General features: G+C 37.5%; 1 protein-coding gene across 3 annotated transcripts in view; it reads left to right on the plus strand.

Annotated features, from left to right (window-relative positions):
- Positions 1 to 418: 418 nt before the first annotated feature.
- Positions 419 to 20020, plus strand: part of ago3a (argonaute RISC catalytic component 3a) — a 35727-nt gene continuing 16125 nt past the window's right edge. For all 3 annotated transcript variants that reach the window (XM_032558442.1, XM_032558443.1, XM_032558444.1), the window contains exons 1-5: positions 419 to 1202; positions 12767 to 12938; positions 15550 to 15670; positions 15776 to 15984; positions 16884 to 17020. In XM_032558442.1, the coding sequence (XP_032414333.1) occupies positions 1184 to 1202; positions 12767 to 12938; positions 15550 to 15670; positions 15776 to 15984; positions 16884 to 17020 (658 nt within the window). In that variant the 5' untranslated portion in view covers positions 419 to 1183. The remainder of the gene's footprint in view (positions 1203 to 12766; positions 12939 to 15549; positions 15671 to 15775; positions 15985 to 16883; positions 17021 to 20020) is intronic.

Below are 20020 nucleotides of genomic sequence, written 5' to 3' on the forward strand. Positions count from 1 at the left end.
AGGTGACATTTGCCTTAATTATAAATGCCTTAAAATTGTTTCCCATTTTAGAAATCCTTGTGAATCTCTTTCAGTCTTTTTGAATGGACTTTGCTTCACAATCCTCTCAATATTGTAGTGCCCTCCCTTTTCATTAGCTATAATTTTCTCTACTAAATTTCCTATGAAAATGCTTGGAGAAAGCACTTAGTGAAGAGTTTGTTTGGCTTATGTTGACTTTATTTAGTGGTTTTCACTATGTGTAATAAAGCTATACATTTCGAGTTTTCCTTTTTAAATTGTGTTGGTGAAATAGAATTTAAACTCGATATTCAAATGCACCTGTAATGCCCCACTGATTTATTCATAAACGTAGGATTACCTCTAGCTGAAGGCGGAGTTTCTTGGTTCTGACGTCTGGCAACACTGAGCCCACCTCTTCCTGTCGGTGTCAGAAAGGCAACTTCACCATATTTAGCTGGCTTGCCGAAGCCCTGCAGAGTTGTTCTGTCAACCAGCCTGGAAATCCCGACACTTATCGGCGGACACACAGCGGGGTTGACAGCTTCGTTTCGACGCTTGGACACTACTTCCAGACGACGACGTCTGCGGAAGACCGAGACTGGGAAAAGCGACCCGCTGGAAAGCAGCTGTTTTTAACGCGATAAAAAGTGGCCGTCGTCTGTCAGAATTCCAACTATCAGTAGAGCTAGCCTGCGAGCTAACCACTTTAGCTGCTCCTACGACTCCTTGTCCCGTGGTTAAATATTTATGTCGTCCCTGGGGACGGCCATACATCGGTGGGGATTTAGTTGGACTCAATGACCCCGCTGTGATGATCTCCTGACAGCTCCTCTCGTCTGCTCCAGCCACTTTCCCCCAAAGCCTGGCTAGCAAGCTAACTTGGCTAACTAGCAGATTTTCATTCCCCACACTAGCCACTATCCTTCGCCGTGGCAGTGAAATCCGATTTTAGTAGTCGGCGTGCGGAGAAGGTGGTTTGTGGAGCCAACGGAAAACCATAGCGAGGGTTGCCTTTTCAAAGTGGGAGTGAAAGAGGAGGATATCGGGGGTTAGGACACGCTGTTACTCAGCGGAGGAGGCAGAGGCGCTGCACTCCCGAAGGAGACACCGGACTTAACGGAGGAGTCCCGAACGTTTGACATCTGTGATCCGGGAAGCGAACCGGGCAGAGACCTCATGAATGGAAATCGGAACTACAGGTGATTAATCTTGCAACATTTCTTTTCTTGGCTGTTTCGCAAGTAGGGGTGAGATGGAACATAGGTGTAATAAATTCATTATTCTCGATCGTAGGTTTTCGATCACTAGAATGACTCGCACCACAGGATCATACATTGTGTAGAAGGAGTGGATGGACAAGACGTGTATTTTTTTTTCTTCTTTTGGATCTCATGGGAAAATAATTTAGCTATTCTCAATTTCGTATTCCTTGGTGATACTGAGGAGGTGGTTCTGCTGATTTTACATCATCAGGCAGGTCAAGTGTGGGCTTCAAACACAAGCCTGGTATTCCCCTGAAGCCTGGCGTTGCTGGTCATCTCAGAACATGTGACCGTAGCTGAACTCTGTCAGGAACTGACCCCTCCTAACTGACCTCAACATATTTAGCAGCTGCCTTTCAGCCTAACATCTTTACTATGGTACATATGTTTGGTGCTCAAAACTGTTAGGCAGCACAGTTAAACAATAATAAATAAATAAAAAGAATGTAGTGACCAGACTTGGAATTTGATGTTTTTGTAAAAAGGTTATAAAGAGGTGTGATAGGAAAATGGATTTATATGTAAAAACATTTTTATCTGAAATGACTGTAAAGTAACTTAAATGATATCAAGATCATGTATGTAGGTGAATAAATAAGACAAGTCTTTTGGGTATTTTGGATTAATTCTGGTCCCTCATATAGGAAAGATGTGATCCAAAATCACAAAAAGTGCTTAATTTCAAAAAATGTTTGAGAATTTGCTTTGAAATATTTGACTAATGACCTCAGATCAATATTTTGCCTATTTAGTTGCAAAAATAAATGTGTGGGGGATTTCCAGTCCAGAGGTTACTTTTAATAGTATAGAAAACTGTCACATAATCTGACTGGAAATAAGTTAAATTCTTGCATTGTTTCCAAAATAAATCCTGAAATCATATAAAATGCATATATATAAAAATGTCATGATATTCGGACATTGTGCGGGATAATCAAGCATGTGTACACGCATCAAATCAGTAAATTTTTGATAAAGAACATTAAGACTATTTTGGTAATTCTTCCAACAAAATTTTGCTGGACCAAAAAATACACAATAACCACTGATTGTATCTTGAACAGAAATTTATAATAGTAATAATAACAATAGTGATAAGTATAATAAATTCTTTCATTCGTTTACTTTATAATCAGAAATTTACTACTTATAAAATATTTTGTCCCAGAAACTGAAATAGATTTCTTCTAACTTAAAAAAACCCCAAACTTCTATTTAAAAAAAAATAAAAATCATTTTAGTTAATGTTTAATTTAGATTTTTACTCATCTCTGTCCAGACCTGGTGAGAACCAAACAGCGGCCACCTTGATCATGGTAGCCGTTAAACAGTTCTGAACCACCTGGCTTTGTCTCAATGTAACGGAAGCTTTCCTCTTATGTGACCATAAACTGAATGCAAGGTTCTCTTGATTAGCCAGTGATACATGATACTGGAGCTGGTCCGTTGCCCACTCCCGCCTCCTTCGAGAGGAGATCCCTTTCTGTTGCCTGTTCTCCTGTTAGTGCCTCAGCCTCCTTCAGCTTCCCAGCATTAACAGCAAAAGGGAATGCAAGGTGTTTTCCCACCAACATTTGGTTTACAGACGGATGCCTCAAACAAATGCAGAAGTGAATGAATGTTATCCAAATCCTAGAAACAACTTGGTGTCTCATATTGAAATTCTGTTACTTTTATCTAAGTTTTAACATTCTGACAGGCGCACTAAAAGCCTTACACAGTAGAATGCTTGAAAACGATTACTGGGAAAAATTTAACCCAATATCCTAATAAACTCCTGGCTTGTTTATTGTAGTTTACCCCTCCAGCTCTTCTATCAGCATGGTTGCCATAAAAGTAGACCTGGAGACCTGCCAGTAGTGGACGTGTTTGCTCAGGGCTCTGAGAACACAACACATGGAGTTTCACTAACTATACCACTATCCAACTTGACATTTAGTTAGTTAAAAACATTGCTGGTGTTTTCATTTTGAAATACATTAATACAGATGCAAGTTTGTGTTGATAACATGCTGTGTGTTTGTTAATTGGTCATCTTGTGTTTCTGCATGCTGACCGTTGAGGTCTGTTATTGGGTGAATGATTAAAAGGGGGGCCTTCTACTGGTCAGTCTGTGGTCTGGAGAATGGTGTGAGGAAAATGCTTATTGATCACTTCGCCCGTTTAGATGCTTCTCAATGGTACCAAACATATTTACCATGGGGGCCATCGTTCCCAAGAGCTTAGCATGATGGCTGTATGAAGTAAAGGCTTTTGAAGCTTTAAAAAAAATGAAATTAATTTAACAGCATTGATGTTAACACAGCGCGTCAGATGGTGAACATTATTTTGCCATGGCATAAAACAAGCCCTGTCATATTAAGAAAAGTGTGAAGGCCCATCCCTTTTTGTTTTGTATTTTCTGTAAACCTTCTAAGTTGTATAATCCTCTTACTTGAAACGAGATGTGAAAAGGAAATACCTTAATCCTACTTTTGCTGTAATTAATTGACATTTGGCACATTTCTGGTGGGGCTGTTTTAATAATTGTTCCAAGTTTGAAAGAAATTTCTGTTTCAGATGATCACAAAGAATATAATCTACAAAATTATACTACAGTAACTGTCATATTTCAACTTCAGCAACACATGACTGAATCCTGTTTAAAATGCAAATATTTTGGCACTATTCAGTAGGGATTCAGTAGGGAATCGGTAAGCAGTGTTTCCCAACTTTGGTCCTCAGGGGCCACTGTCCTGCATGTTTTAGGTATTTTCCTGCTTCCACACACCTGGCTTCATTAAGAGGCTCATGCGCACCAGGGTTGAGAACCACCAATAATGAATCTGTCTCACCCCCAACAAAACACTTTTCCAACCTTTGCTATGATAATCGTATTTGGGGGGGGGGGATAGCATTAGATGCTTTGGTTTTATTCTTCTGCTTTGTTTGGAAGGACAGCTATTTGTTCCTGAAAAAACAATGTGTGAAGCAAAGTTGTTAAATTTATGAGGTGGGGGAAACAAATTGTGACAAATAACCTTGATTTAATTTTTGACTAAATCAAGGTTATTTGATTAGGATATTTAGCCCTTACTCTCAGATATGCAAAATTACAAAAACCCAATTTTGACTCTTGTCTGGCAGAATAATATTTAACCAAAGAAATGAATTTGATTTGTTGTTGTTTATCAGTCAAAAACCTCATGAGGCAAGATATCTTGCCCAGAAATTATCTTCCATCTAAAGATTTCTGTCTGATTCTTCTGGCTGGTTGTTTGTACTGAACAGAATCCATTCGCAAGTCTTCAAAGTTAAGATGGAAACTATCTTGCTTCTGGTTAAAACCTTTGATTCCATATTATTTTTCATTTACTGGAAAGACAATGAGATGACTTTTCACAGCACAGCAGGCAGAGGGGGGGATCCCCACCTTCAACTATCCACCTGTCACATTTTACCCAGGTGGGATTTGAGTTGGCTAGAGATGAATCAGCTCAATATGAGCTAAAGCTTGAGGTGGACTTTGTAGAAAACACCGAAGTGAAATGTATTTATTGGATGCCTAAAATAAGAAATCTGTTGGTGTTTTTAAGCATGCTCTCATTTTCCTGCAACTTTCTTTTCCTGTTTTATAGCTGCCTTTGTTCAGTCCTCTCATTCCCGCTCTTTTTTTTTCTTTTTTCTTTTTTTCACAGACGGTTCCGACCCCCCACCCCCAACCCAACTCCTCTTTCTCTTCCTTGGTTACTGCTTCTGTTTCCCTCTCTGTGCCCCAGTGGGAAACTCTGCCTTCCCTGTCATTCTCCTTGTAGGTCGATTCTCTGTGGATTTTGTACAGACAGTAGGGTCGGCTTTGAGGGAGGGCTTAGCACTTGATTTGCAGTCTCTCCTCATAATACTCAGTTCATTCAAGCTGCCTGTTGACAATGGGCTACCCCCTCCCCTCATCTGCGGTCCCAACCACCCATAAGGCTAACTATCGGCATATTGTTGTTGGTTTCTATGGAGAAAGCAGTTAAACCTTATAGTCTTTAAGGGGGGTGTTCATTGCTGTGCTAAACAAAAATTTATCATTGATAATAAAGACATTGGATCTAACCAATGGATCTTCTTTTTAATAAGGGTAACTGCTGTTGGATGTTTTTCATTCAGATTAACGGTTTTCCATAAGATTTGTTAAAACTCAAATAGTGCTTACTTAAATGCTTAATCTATTTTTTAAATATTTTTTTCATTATCCTTTTCATATAAAATTGGGCTTAAAACATAACATTTTTGTATTGCATTGCTAGCATAATTTTTTCAAAAATATTTACAAATAATTAGATTAGCTTTATTACAAAATCGAATTACATTTATATGAAAACAGAAAAGTAACAATTACTCGTACTGTTTCTACACTAACAGAATGCATAGAAAAGTTATGGACAGGAAAATTGGACCTTGAAGTGAAAGCCTGCATTTTCTGCTATGAGCCTCACTGAAAGATAGAAATCACTCTGTTGATCATTTGAATTTATTCAGTGCATCAGAAGTTAGTTGAAATGTTGATTAGAAACCACTCTCTTAAATTCTCTTAAATGTTAACTTAGGCTCCTTCTGCAATATGTTAACGTATTCAATATGGTGTAAAGAATGCAAATAAAAACTTCATGGAAGTAAAATTCATGCAGGTAAGAACATTTTTATTTTCAGATACAAAACATGTTCAAAGTTAATTATTCAAGGAATGGTTCAGACTACTTGTTACTCCAAATGTAGTTTTTTTTCCTCCTCACTAACAAGAATCTTGCAATTTTTTAATGTGCCTCCTAAAATGTTAAAATGATTATTAGCATCTTAGCATCCACATGTTGCCTAGGTTTAATTTGACTTTTATTAATCACAAAAACCTTTGTGATACTGTTGCTAAATTATCTGTTATCATAAAGCAACAGTTTCCTGTTATTTACATTTTTCTGTCCATTTTCTTGCGGGCATCTCAGGCGTTACAGATGAATATATTTTTGTCAATCATAATGGTTCTGCTATTGTTTAAAGCCATAACTGAATTACAGATTCAAATAATTCCCCTGGTTTAGTACCTATGTACTTTAATCACACATAAGTCAACATTATAAGTAAACGAGCCCTGACCTGTGTCTGCTCAGCCTGTCAGGTTGGAACAGCAATACAGAAGGCCTCATTTAGGCCACTGGTTATTGAAGGTCTCAAAATGGGTCTCAGATATTTGCCTTAATGAATATAAATAACAAAAATATTCCATTTAAGATGACATACTAAGCGGTCATCTGCAGCAACTCCATTTCCTGGAGGACCTAATTTGTTTCATTCTTCATCTGTGGTTTGGAGCCAAACAAAATTTTGCCATTGCCACAATAGACCCTGTGTCGCACTTTTAATATCCCTCATTTATTTATTTTTTGTCAGTTTTCACCCATTACTGTCAAACTGTCACAAATTCCCTTTTGGGACCTTCTCAGGTCTGGCAGTAGGCTCACTAACTCCTCCCTCACACACTTTCTGAAAATATTTGTGTAAAATACTTGTTTGCACTCTTTAAGCCCAGGTTTTGCCTTGAAGGTGGTGGAGAAGGGATTTCAACATATTTGCATGTTGTTGTGACCGAGCATACCCTTCTCAGCCTGTCGGTACGTGACGGCCGACTGGTGTTTATCTGTAGCTAAGAGTGGCAGTGACTCCCCCGGGTGTGAGATGCAGCACGCTCTCTCTCTGAGGTTGATGGAGGGAGCGGGAAGGAGGAGTAGTGATGTGTAGGACAGGCATCAGTCCTCCCAGAAGCTTTCAGTCTTTCTATGAGCAAGCGCGTCTCTAGGTTCGGCCGGCTGTGACTGACGCCATTGTGCCTGGTTACTGAGCTCTCGTCCTGTTCCTAACGTTCAGGCCTCTCAGGATTAGAAGTACAACAGCTGTATTGTGTGTGTGTGTGTTGCGTTGTGGACTTGCGTGTTGGTGTCAGCAGTGTGAGAGTGGCCGTTTGTGTACGGGAGGGACGTGGCGGAGGGGGTTTGCAGTGAGTGGATGTTAGCCTGGCTTCTCACCATGCAGTTTCCCTGGCTCCTGGCCCACTGTTTACAGTGTGACTGTGTTGTGTTACAAGGCAACCGAGTGGAATGAGTTCACATTGCTGAGATGTTTCTGCAACATTTTTCAAGGAAAAATGTGTCTCGATTACTGCTGCACTATAAAGTTGAGAACTGAATTATTTTTGCCACATGCGTGCAATTTTTAGTTTTGTTATTGTTCTTGCTACATAATAATCATTTGATAAAACCTAAAGTAATTATTTGGTAGTGTTGAAAGTAACTTTTTATTCAGTGCGTCTTGACGTTTCTACTAAAGAATTTATTCCGTCAGGTTAACTTTTGGTGTTAAGTGGGCACTTGTGTTGCAGCCAGACTCGGCTCATGTTCAACACAATTAGTTTGATGAGCTATCTCATTGACTTGCACCAAACAACAGAGGTTTGAGAAATACATTGAGATTACGCGTTGTGTATGAAAATACTGAGATTTAATACATTAAAGATACTATTAAAGTGCATTCACACCTGCTTTGTTAAACTTGCTTTAATAAAACTAGTTTTTTTGCCTAGAAAGTCCGGTTCATTTGCATACGTAAGAATGTGTACTCTAACTATAATGCGTACCAAAAAAGTGAACTAGTCTAACTAAAAACTGTGGTCTCTGTTTGATTAAAGTGAACTCTAGTGTGATTCGAATGCATATATGAATGTCAAACGGACTGGTGTTCACTCCAAAACCAGGAAAGGAACAATATTGCAAGGTATCTTGGATAATTTCAACCAAAACAAACACTTGAGTCTAGAGCTAGCAGGAGAAATGGCTTGAGATCTTCTGCCAAAGACAAAAGAGAAATTCTAAAACCTGTGTTTACATTTTGTGGAGAAGGAAGTAGCTCTGTGTCGTCTTCAGAGATTTTTGCGTTGTTTCTTTAGTGGTTCTTGGCTCAGCGCCACCACAGTCGGGGGGATGAACAAGTTGCTTTAAGGTTTTGTTGGTTTGACACAGTGCAGTGTGAAAACGAATTGTACCAGCTGAATATGTAACAAATGCTGCAACATTGGTCCCCAATAGAACAGAGTAGCCTGAATATCAGGTGTGAAAACTCCCTTAAAAGCTTCGGAATCAGTATAGTTGTTGTAAGAGCACAAAATGATCGCATAATGCCAGCTGACTATATTAAACAGCAGCATGAAACTTTACATGCTGATTATGGTTAAATGTTCTCTCACTTTTTTGTTTGCATGTCTAAATGCACAGACCCAGGAAATGAAACCACACTGATGTACAGTAGGAAGATCTGATCTACCTCGACCTATGCCTTTGTTTATTAAGTCATATCCTTCCAGTAATTAACCAAAAGTACATCTGAGTTTTCACTGTTGATTTCTAAAGCAGAAACATGGGGTGTAGCATTTTTAGTTAAACTTCTGATTTCTCTAAAGTCGTTCATGGAGATTACTAACAATCAGTAAGAGTAAAGGAGTGAATTTGTGGCTGAAACTTAACATTTGTTCTAGCAAACTGCATCATGTCACAAACAATAGGTCTTTTTTTTCTTTTCTTTATATTTTTTGTAATCAAAATATGCCTGATTTTGTAATATAAGCATGGATATTTGGCAACCTTATGATGGTATGTTTGGATGTCTTCATAGGTGTGCAGCATCTTGTTCACTAATGTTCCATCATATTGACCATAATGAGATGCTTTAGAAACTACCATAGTTTTCTCTGGCTTTTTGAAGCATTGTGCAATGCAACATCTGTTGCTGCACACTGTCTGTCAACTGACTGCACTTTTTTGTTGCTTACAAGTAAGACAAATTTCCAGTTGCCAAAATCACATCGTTGAACACTGCTGGACTTGCATAAATTAACAAACGCTTTCATCAAAAGTGAACTCTCCTATTGCTGGGGTAGACATAATTCCTCCTTTCAGAGCAACTAGTCTTGCTGTTTATTTTACTTTTAGAAGATCACTTTGTTATGTCTCCCTGAAGGAAGACTTGAAGCGGTACATAGCGATCCTGTTATCAACTTTGTTTTGTTGAGTCACTACCGCCAGGTTCATAAATGCTTCAATAAACATCTGTGTGACATGCTTGTTAGATTTTCAGGCTCTCAGCTTGTTGCCTCTCATGTGTGTATTATTAAGCACTTCTGTGTGTTCACAGGTGAATGAGTGCTTTGACTAAAATGGGTTTTCTCAAGCTCTTGGTATTTTGGAACAGTGTGAACTACTGTGCTGCTTGTTCTCTGTAGAGATTTGGGTTTTAAATAATAACCCCTCTACAGGATAGAAGCTCACTATTTTTAGACAACAGCAACTCACAGGAAAAAAATAAATTCTTTCCCAAAAAAAAAAGACAAAATAAATTACAATTAAATAAGTAAAAGTCAAATATTTGTCTTTGCTGTAGTCGGGTGAAACGGAAGTCAAATTCCTTGGTGGTTGTTTCTTTGTTCACAAACCTGGCCAATAGAGCTGATTCTGATTATTACTCAAGAACACATGAAAATGCTTGACTACAAAAGTAAGCACACAACTATAAATTGGTTTTCTTAGATGTAAAAGGGAAATAAGAATGAATAAAATTACAAAGCTGATACACAAAAATGGGGGGTGCGAATTGGTTAAAGAGATTTTGTTTTGAATCTGAGCACATCACCTCAGCTTGTAGTAAGTTTCCATTTACAAATAGGCACGTTTTTGAACGTTTAATGAGTAATTCTGCAATGTAAAAAGGAGTTTGTTTGAAGCTGAAAATCATGTGGTTGAGTTTGTGTAAAATGCCCAAAAAGTACCACTCTGACTGTATCATTCTCTGTAAAAACAAAAACTGAATTTCCTGCAGTCTTGCTGTTTAATACCACTTCTATAAATTACTGTGTGTGTGGGTTTCAGGCTGAAGACAAACCAACTGGTGGCAGTAGGAGGAGATTTCTAAAGATTTAATATGGTATCATTACTTCTTGGGCTAATCTATTGATGAGTTCAAAAGCTGGGTGCTTTAGCGCGTTTCTTCTTCTGTGGTGGCCCTGTGACTCACATCGAGTAGAGGCCAGTTCCAAGACGCCGATAAAAACCACAGAACATCAGCCCCGCCTCTTCTATAATCATGCCACTCCCAACTATCCTGGGAGAACATTTTTAGTGAGCTAGAAAATCAAGAACAGCATCTTATTTCTATAAATACCTCTTAATAGATGCCTGTTTTCAGAGGTTTTGTGTGGGGTCACTACACAAGTTTCACAAATGACCAAACAGTTAAACTGCACTTAGTTGTGAGTAACAGATTTTCCAGCCTTCCCCCATGCTTTTTTTTTTGCACATTTTATTCAAGTAATTTTAAGTCTTTACCCTTTCATCAACCTAGTCATTTTTCACAGGAAAAATAAAACGCGTACGTCTCGACTGTAAATAAACAATCTCATGTTGTGTGCTGTTACCTCACTTCAGGTTTCTTTTTTGTTGTGGGGAGATTTTCTATGAACTTCCCCCTGAGCGCAGCTTTCAACTGCAGCCTACACATGTGGGACCCGTGAGTCAAATCGGAGATGAATCACATGCTCAAACATGACTCTTATTTTTCAATGACACATAACATAGCTTTTTTTGGTCAGGAGCGCTGAAGCTGTGGGGAAAGTTGAAATGAAAGCACCTTAGGTTGATGGGGAGGGAGAGTAAACAAAGCAGCACCAGCCAGGCAAATAAGCGAGCCTTCAATGAGTTCCTGTACAAAGATGTACGTTTCATAACAATAGCAGAATGAGACAATCGTTGGAGTAGTACAAACAGTACAGTAAGTTGTGATGTCAGCAAAAAGTTAGTGTTCTCAGCTTTGATGAGGCTTTGCAAGCCTCAGCAGAGCCTAAATATCCTCAACAAGATTGTTGCGGATTAAAGTGGAAAATAACAGTTTAAGGATCAAAGTGACTCATGCCTCAGACATTCACGTCTCTTTTTTTTCTATTGCTCTGAAAGCAGCCATGTGTCATGTTTTTGTTTTTAGTCATTATGTGCTTGAATTCTGTTCTTTAGAGCTTAGAAGTTTTAAAACCTTTTACATACCTTAATCAGATATTTACATCTTTGAGGCATATACTTTCTGTCTGCATAACGGTCTGAAATGGCAGAGGGAAGAGCTCTTTGCAAACATTTTGATTGTGTCTCTTACTGCTGATTCATCCAATTCTTGATTAGCATATTCAAATAAACCAAAGCTGAAAGTTGACAGGGTTTCCTTCAGGGTTGATGTGCCTAGAAATGCCAGAATTTCTCCTCTTTGTTTTTAATTGTCAGCATTGATCATGTTTGATATTAAAGTTGCAAAGATGTGGTTTTGTGGAGGGTGCAGAGTATTTGTGGGTGTTTTGTGATTAGAAATGTCAGCATGTGATGTGTCGGATTTGTTGGCATTTCCCCCATACACATAACCTTATGGTGACATTTTCAGTTTCTCTGCTTTAGTCTGTCATTACAGCAAGACAGTCATTCAGATTTAATTGAAATTCTAAAATACTTAAAGTACTTTTTAAAAAAGAAATTAAGTCATCAGTAACCTCGTTAATATATAATTTCTTCCAACCAGTGCAGTATTTCTCTTTTTAATAATTTGGTATGTTATTGTTGTTTTTTTCTAGTAACTTTTCATTATTTTAATGTGATTTTATTAATGCACATTTATTTGATTTTCAGCAAAAAAACTGTAGAATTGAATATTAACTGAACATCTACACAGTCAAAGAAAGGAACTAATACGCCTAAAAATGTTACAGTTTTCATTAAAATCACAAACCGCAGCGAATTGTTTTGTAATTTTTTTTTTAAGATAAACCAACACATAGTACCTCCTTAAAAAGTGGAAGAAAAAAACTATATTTTTACAAACAAAACCCTAAAAGTTATTATTTTCCAGTCAGCTTTAGTCTGATACCAAGAAGTAAAATCCAGGGCAGCCCGTTGTATCCAGTCACCAAATTAGAAAATAGTCCACTGGTGTGTAATTTAATCCGAGTCTAAATACAGATGTTTACATTTGTTTCTATATTAAGGCCTCAGTGGTTTGCTAGAAAACATTGTTGGGCAAATGGCTCATTAAATTCAACAACCACACCAGACACCAGAGTGTCTGGTGTGGTTGTTGTGAAGAAGGAGCATCAGATTATAAAAATAATATCTATAGTCAGTAGATGGATGGATCAATAGATACACAATGCTGCTTTGCTTCTCTTCATGAAGAACAGGGATGGTTAGAGTTGATTTTTAAAAAAGCAATTCTGGAAGAAAATCTGTTGGAGGCTGCAAGAAAAACGTAAAATTGAGGCAGCCGCTCACCAGTTTCAATTGGTCGGATGTTTTATGAGTTATGTTTTTTATGTTTCTGGCCTGAGTGATTTGAATCTGATCCACACAAAGACTTTTTATTAAAACGTTTTTATTATATTCCTTATATTTTTGTTCTCCTCTCAGGAGCCGTTGGGCCCCAGGCCCTGTTCTCCATGCCTCGGCGGCCTGGCTATGGCACCATGGGGAAGCCAATCAAGCTGCTGGCCAATTGCTTCCAGGTGGAAATCCCAAAGATGGATGTCTACCTCTACGAGGTCGACATCAAGCCTGACAAGTGCCCACGTCGAGTGAACAGGTAAGATCTGGCTCTGCTAATTTAAATCACTTGACATCTGTTTAAAACAAGGCATTTTACTGATGTCTAATGCTGCACAGCTGGCAGTAAGTGGGTACATTTGTTTGTATTATCTAGTTAACATATAAATCTAGGTACTGGTGACCTCTTCTTGTCAGAAACGTCTTTAGAGCTAGAGTCCAACTCAAAATCACTTCCAGTTAAACAGATGTTCCTGAACATGACTCATATCATTGGTTTGTTCTTCCCTGAGTGATGAACATTAGAAACATCCACCACTGTTCCAGAGCCAGAAGGTTTGTCTATTCTTCAATTCAGCTTTCAACTTGTCAACTACTCGTTTGACCCTCTGCCCTGTTAAAGGCGCCACATGCCGGTTAAAATGTGTGACTACTAGACGCATGAATAGCTTTTTCCAAAAGCCATCAACACTCTGAGTCAGTGCACACCATGACACACACCACATCCTGCATTTTAAATTTGCAGTATTTTTATTATATATTTGTTGCAATGACTAAAGCGGCACTAAAAAAAACAAGGCGTCCCGACCTGGATTCAGCTAAGCAGAAATGGGTTAGTCTGCTTTTGGCAAAGTAGCGCCATGATTCATCAAGGGATTTAACCTTAACTGCTGCTGGGAGTAGCTTTTTTTCTCAAGTACTCTTTTGACTCTACTTACATTTGTGGAAAATTTGTCCTGGTGCTTCTGAGGGCTCCAGTTATTAGTGAAGCAACAAACACTAAAGAAGAGATTGCTGAAATGACTAAAACTGTGAACCGCATTAGTAAATCTGAAAGGATAGTGGTGAACAATCATCTTTGAAGAAACCAAAAAAAGAAGAAAATGTTCTAATTGTTTGTGACAATCACTTCCAGGGAAATAAATTTAAACTATTGCAAGACTTGGTTTTTTGTGAACCTTGGAAGATTTTCTAATGCAAAAATGTGTTTAAAGTTTTTCTTTCTTGATGGCGGAAGTTGGATTGGAGAGTAGCCAAGATACAAATTGTGAGAGTAGCCCAGATGTTTTCACACATTAACTGACTTCTTTAAAGACAATTGCAAACTTTTCATCTCAAAATGTTTTCATAGTTTCTGTGAACCACAAGGTCCTTGTAATATCCTGTCCGCTGTCATTTTTTTCATTGACTTACCTTCCATTAATTTGTTCTTATTGTTGAAATCTAGCTTACCTAAACTTTTTCCTGCCGGGCTTTAGTTCAGCCAGTGACGGCATCCTTTTCCTCTTAACCAGACTTAAATATTTCCACCTTCCAAGTAGAGCACTAAGTGTAGATACAAGAAAGCAGGTGTTGTCACAGTCCGTCTGTCACAGGCTCTCTGGAATATTCAGAACATATTACTGCTAATACTACTATGTCTTCTACTTTTTTGTCCTTTTGCCTTTCCCACATTAGTATTTTAATGCTGAGGCTGTCGGTTTTACTTCAAGTTTATCTTGTTCTGTTCTCCTCTTCTTTTTTTTTGACATCTGCTAATTTTTTATGCAGTAATGTTTTATTGCCTTGTTTATTTTGAGTTTTACGACTTAATGGAGTTATTTAAAAAAAGCAAATAAAAAATTGTTACTGAACCAATGTATTGAGTCGGACTGAAGCGATAAGTCAGATTAATTATGATGAATTGAATATTGAAATAATCAGTTTAGTATATACAGTATACAGATTCCAGTTAATGGAAAAAAGGCTAATTGCTGAGATATCTACATATCCAGAGCAGTAACAAAATTAAAACTGTGCCAAAAATACACAGTTCATGTTCATAACATTAAAAAAAACTTTTTTTTTGTCGATAAATATGTTCTACCCAGAATTCAAGTGGAATAGTCGTAGCTAAAGGTATGCTGTCATTGCACTTTAGACAAACATTTTTTGTCTAAAGTGAATTGAATTGTTAGCATTTTTAACTTATTTCTAGTATTATCCAAAATATGCTTAAGTGGAAGAATAAAAAAAATATCTGCAGAATGTGCAAATTTTTTAAATCCGATTAATAATCGGAATAATTGATAGTTTAATCAATTACTAAAATAGTTGTTAGTTGCAGTGTTACGTTGGAGCAAGTTGCACCTTCAATTAGGCCTCTGTTTTGTAGAGAGTGTGAGTCCCACACAGTAATGCATTTCAGAAAATACCACTATGCAGCAATAATGGCTGTAGAACTAACAGGAACAAATGAAGGCTGTCATGTTTAAACTTGGATTTGCATGACACACCATATTTGCAGCAGCTTTAAATAATTGCATTTAAATCAATAGTTACTAATTTTAGATACCTCAGTAAACCTTAATACCACATATCACCCAACTGCTGTGGTCTGACCTTTAAATTATCAATACAAGAAGCAACTGGGGAGAAATAAATGCTGTAGTTTCTTATGTGCTTCTCAAAATTATGTTCCAAGCATATCCAATAAACCAAAATTAACATTAGATTATTATACAACAGTAAATTATAACAATTTTTTTTCTTTAATTTTTCAGTGTGCTTTTTGCATCTGAAGCAGCCTGTGTTTATGTTGTTCATTGTTTGAGGATCTCCCATCTTGCTGAAAACAGCGATAAAACCTTGTGTTTTTTCATGCCATGCAGGGAGGTGGTCGACTCCATGGTGCAGCACTTCAAGGTCACAATTTTTGGAGATCGGAGGCCGGTCTATGATGGAAAGAAGAGCTTGTACACAGCCAACCCACTGCCTGTGGCACCGACAGGGGTGAGCCAAAATATAATCATACAAATGTTCATTGAATGAAAACAATCGATTGAATATCCACACTTTTTTTTGGTCTTTCTTGACTGTTTTTGCTTCGTCCCACAGGTGGACCTTGATGTCACCCTTCCAGGCGAGGGAGGCAAAGACCGTCCCTTTAAAGTTTCCATCAAGTTCGTGTCTCTGGTCAGTTGGCACATGCTGCATGAGGTGCTGACGGGCCGCAGCATGCCTGAACCGCTTGAGCTGGACAAGCCCATCAGCACCAACCCTGTGCATGCCGTGGATGTAGTCCTGCGACACCTGCCCTCCATGAAGTGAGCTGCTACAGTTTTTTTTTGGTTAAATTAATATAATTTTTTTACCTGTATTTTTCTGGAAAGATCTATTTCCCCTACTGACTTTTTTCCTAATTAAGGTTTTAATCTTCAATAACTTACAAGCAGTCTTAGATAATTAACTTTTATTGAAGAATTTACCCTCAAGGGACTAGAGCATCTATCCCAAGTTTTCTCCACTGAACTTCTTCCATCACAACTTCTTAAAATAGAAATTGTAATAAAACCTGTCCCCTTAGATATTCTTAGTAAATGTCATGTGTTTGTGTCACCATAGTGGCTCTAGTATCAGCACTCTGATCCAAACGGAAATCAAACACATCTTTTATGAACGCTCACAAAACAACATACTATCTTCCAGTCAATACCTTTTTCCTGAGGCTCAGCACAAGACGGAGTCCTACACAATATTGCCAAAGCTGTAATAAAAAACTCTTTCAAAGGGTTATTAAAAGGTTGTTTTTATCAGCACCTTTCATTTAGCTTCTCACAGGTGCTGGAGGCTGAAGGTATTACTTTGGCATCTCCACACACCATCAGTGCAGGAGTCACAGAATAAAATGTGGCCTACATGCAGTATTTAATGTGTCTTTTGTGCAAAGTAATGAGAGGTGGATGCGCTGAGGCTGTGTCATCAGCTTCTCATTTCACTGATGCTGTCTGAGATTATATTCAAGATAAGGTGAATGTGACACCGTAACAAAACATTCTGATGTACGCTCTCAAATTAGGATGTCATTTTCCTCTTACCTCCTGATTGTATTTATAGTCTGCTGATTTGTTCACTTTCTCGTCTGTGTTAAGATTCCTTCAACATTTTCTAAGCCGTCTTCAATCTTTGTGCTCTTTTCTAATAATTCTTCCCTCTCTTCGTTCAGGTACACTCCAGTTGGCCGATCTTTCTTCTCAGCCCCAGAGGGCTATGACCATCCTCTGGGAGGAGGAAGGGAAGTTTGGTTTGGCTTTCACCAGTCTGTGCGCCCTGCCATGTGGAAGATGATGCTAAACATTGATGGTGAGAGACCACTTCTACTTTTCGTTTTGTTTACTTACCCAGATTTCATAAAACACATCCATGCTTATGTGAAGTCATGTAAATATTGATTTTTTTGATTCCATTTCTTCTGTTATTGGGAATTAAGATTCTAATAAACAAGATCACTTTCAAGCAACTTTTGCTATCCAATTTTTAATCACTTACCTGGAAAAATAGTCATCACAGTGTAGGTCTAAACTGTTAAGTCAAGCAGAAAGACCGGCCCTTTTTACATGTCGATAAAGTATTTATTTAGCTGCAGATGCATATTTGCTGCAAATGATTAAGCTTACACTAAGAGAATGCTGTTATTTCATTTTAGGCAGAAAAATGCATTCAATTCATTTTTGAAAAAAAAATTATTTTAATTATTTTATGCATTTTTATATTGTATAAAATAATTTTAAGTGGTTAAATGAAAAATCTGCAGAATGCCATGTTTGTATCAAATTAAAAACATTGGTAATAAAATAAAATAATCAATAAAATAATAATTTACTAAAACAATTGTTAGCTGGATCCCCTTTTTGCCCTAAAACCCTATTTATAAGCACAATTCTTATGTGAGTAATTTCATAAAACGGAGAGAAATTGGCTCGTATTGTTCATAGTAATAGGCATCATGCAATATTGTAATTTCTTTTAGCAAAACACACTTAACTTGGGTGTGATATCGTTCCAGCACCCAAAGTCTAACTTTCCAAAAAATGCAACTTGAACTCATATTCTTCTTTCTCTGTATTTATACTGTTTGATGCTTGCAGTATTAGTACCTCCTAGATTTGCACAAGTTCCCATAGAGTTTTTAGTTAACACCTGAACAAAGCCTTTTATCATTAAAGAAGAAAATATATTAGTTCAATACAATATCCTAAGGAATCTAGCATTAGTTGCAGCTTTCTTTGTTTAGCTTTTAATCTCAGAAATTTACCTTTCGGGTTAAAGACTCTGCTGGGGCCAAAGAACCAGTTACTTTAGGGAATTAAGTTAGTTTGGAGACCCTGAAAATGCTAAATTTAAAATGTGGTTTTTGCACCTGCTGCTTTGGTCAGAGCGCGGAAAAGGAACGGTGGTTTTCAAGATGGTTGCCGTGACAGTTGATGGAAACTGAGGGAAGCTTGTGTATAAATGTGTTGGTGTTCGCTTCAGTTGCTGAGACTTGTGGGTGGTCGTGGGTTGTTGGAGTTTAGCTATGTGCGGTATTTCCTTAACACAGCTTTTGTATTGATGTGAATGCCTAAAACCCCTGGTTGAATTTAGGTCTTTGCCTCTTATCGCTGGATCCCCTCTTTGCCCTATTTTTGTACTCTAACAACATTTATAAAACAGCTGCCTGACCCAAGGCTTGTCTAATCTCCGTCTGCAACAAGAACTTTGTTTGCAAATCATTCAGTGTTGCAATATGTACTGGAAACATCGTTTGACAATTGGGCAATTTTTCCTTTTCAGCTCTTTACCAAATCTGCCCTCCTACACACTCTGTCATGAAAAGCCCATATATCAGATATGTGGAGCTGCAGTGAAGTTAGATCAGATAATTCATCATAACTGCTAAAGTAAAAGGTTATTGCATGGGAGGTCAGTTGCAGTGTTGTCACCTCCTATTTTTGAAAATCGGAGGTTTGGTGCGTTGGTTGCATTCCTTTTGGATCATAACATTGGTATCATTTTTAGAAAAGCTATTTATGCATTTTATTTTACAGCAAAACGCACCCCATTGTATTTTGCATTTAGTCTTTGTTTTTCTCCCTGAGCTTTGTTTAAACCTTAACAAGGCAGTTGTGAAAATTGTCTATTTGTAAATATTAAGCATACAGTAGAAGTTATCATAAAAGATTTCTGTATAAATTCAGGAACTTTTATTCTGTATCTCTGTTGCAAATGATTTGATATCTACTTATCACCTCCTGATTTAGCTTGTTAGCCTGTGACTCAAAACCAAGTTACCATGAACATATGGTCCTGCAGAATGGTGAACCATGTAGTTGGAGTTGTCATGCCAACAAGAGATGCACCAATTAAAACGTGGCAAACTACCGATCTGGTTTTTTTTCTTTTCTTTTTTTTTTTTTAGCTTTAACCTGCCAATGTAATTTTCATGTGGCTCCAATTTCCCTTCAGAACCTTGAATTAAGGACAGCATTGAGACTGTTTATCTTGTCTTTCTGCCTCGACATGTCATTAATTATTTGCACTTGGAGCAAAGGCAATGTTACTGTGTATGTGTGCGTGTGCCTGGCTACTGGTTGTTGAACAGGATTTTACACTGATTTTAAAACGAGGACAAAATGTTGACATTTTAATGTGGCTATTAGTACTGTTAGTATGGCTAGCGTTTCTAAAACAGAGGTGTCTGTGTTTTTTCTAGAGATTGCATGACTTCATGTCTTAGATTTCAAAAACTGCAACATTTCAGTTCCTCTTATCAACTGGACGACTTGCTATCTCTCTTGCAGCATAAATTCCCTGTAAACTCATCATAGGAAATAGTTTTCCTTATTAGCTTTTTGCATCACTGTTTGTCAATTTAAAACACCTCACTGATACTGTGACAGTCAGAAATGTTAAATGCATTAGGTTTTCACAATTTTCTTTTCAGATATAGTTTTTGTCTGTCCTAAGTAATAAGCATGTCACAACAAATCAGTTAATTGAATGATGAATTAAAATGAGCTAGATGGTCACAAAACTTTTGTAAAAGGCAGTTTTACCTGCTTTTCCTGCACCAATCTAATGTTTAATGTTTTCTGAAGGGACAAGACTTCATAATGATATTTATGGATTTTGTTATATTTGGTTATTCCCATTTTATTTTTTGTTTTTGGTTGTTTAGTTTTTTTATTGTTTATGTTTAGTTAAATGTCTTCTAATTCCAGTGTAAGTTGTTCTTTGTAAATTAAAGTTTATTGATCTTTGAGAGGACAAACCTGCATTATTATACCGTTAACATGATCATACTTAAAAATTGCCTCAAAACAA

Source organism: Xiphophorus hellerii, chromosome 3, assembly GCF_003331165.1.
Source record: "Xiphophorus hellerii strain 12219 chromosome 3, Xiphophorus_hellerii-4.1, whole genome shotgun sequence".
Taxonomy (NCBI): domain Eukaryota; kingdom Metazoa; phylum Chordata; class Actinopteri; order Cyprinodontiformes; family Poeciliidae; genus Xiphophorus; species Xiphophorus hellerii.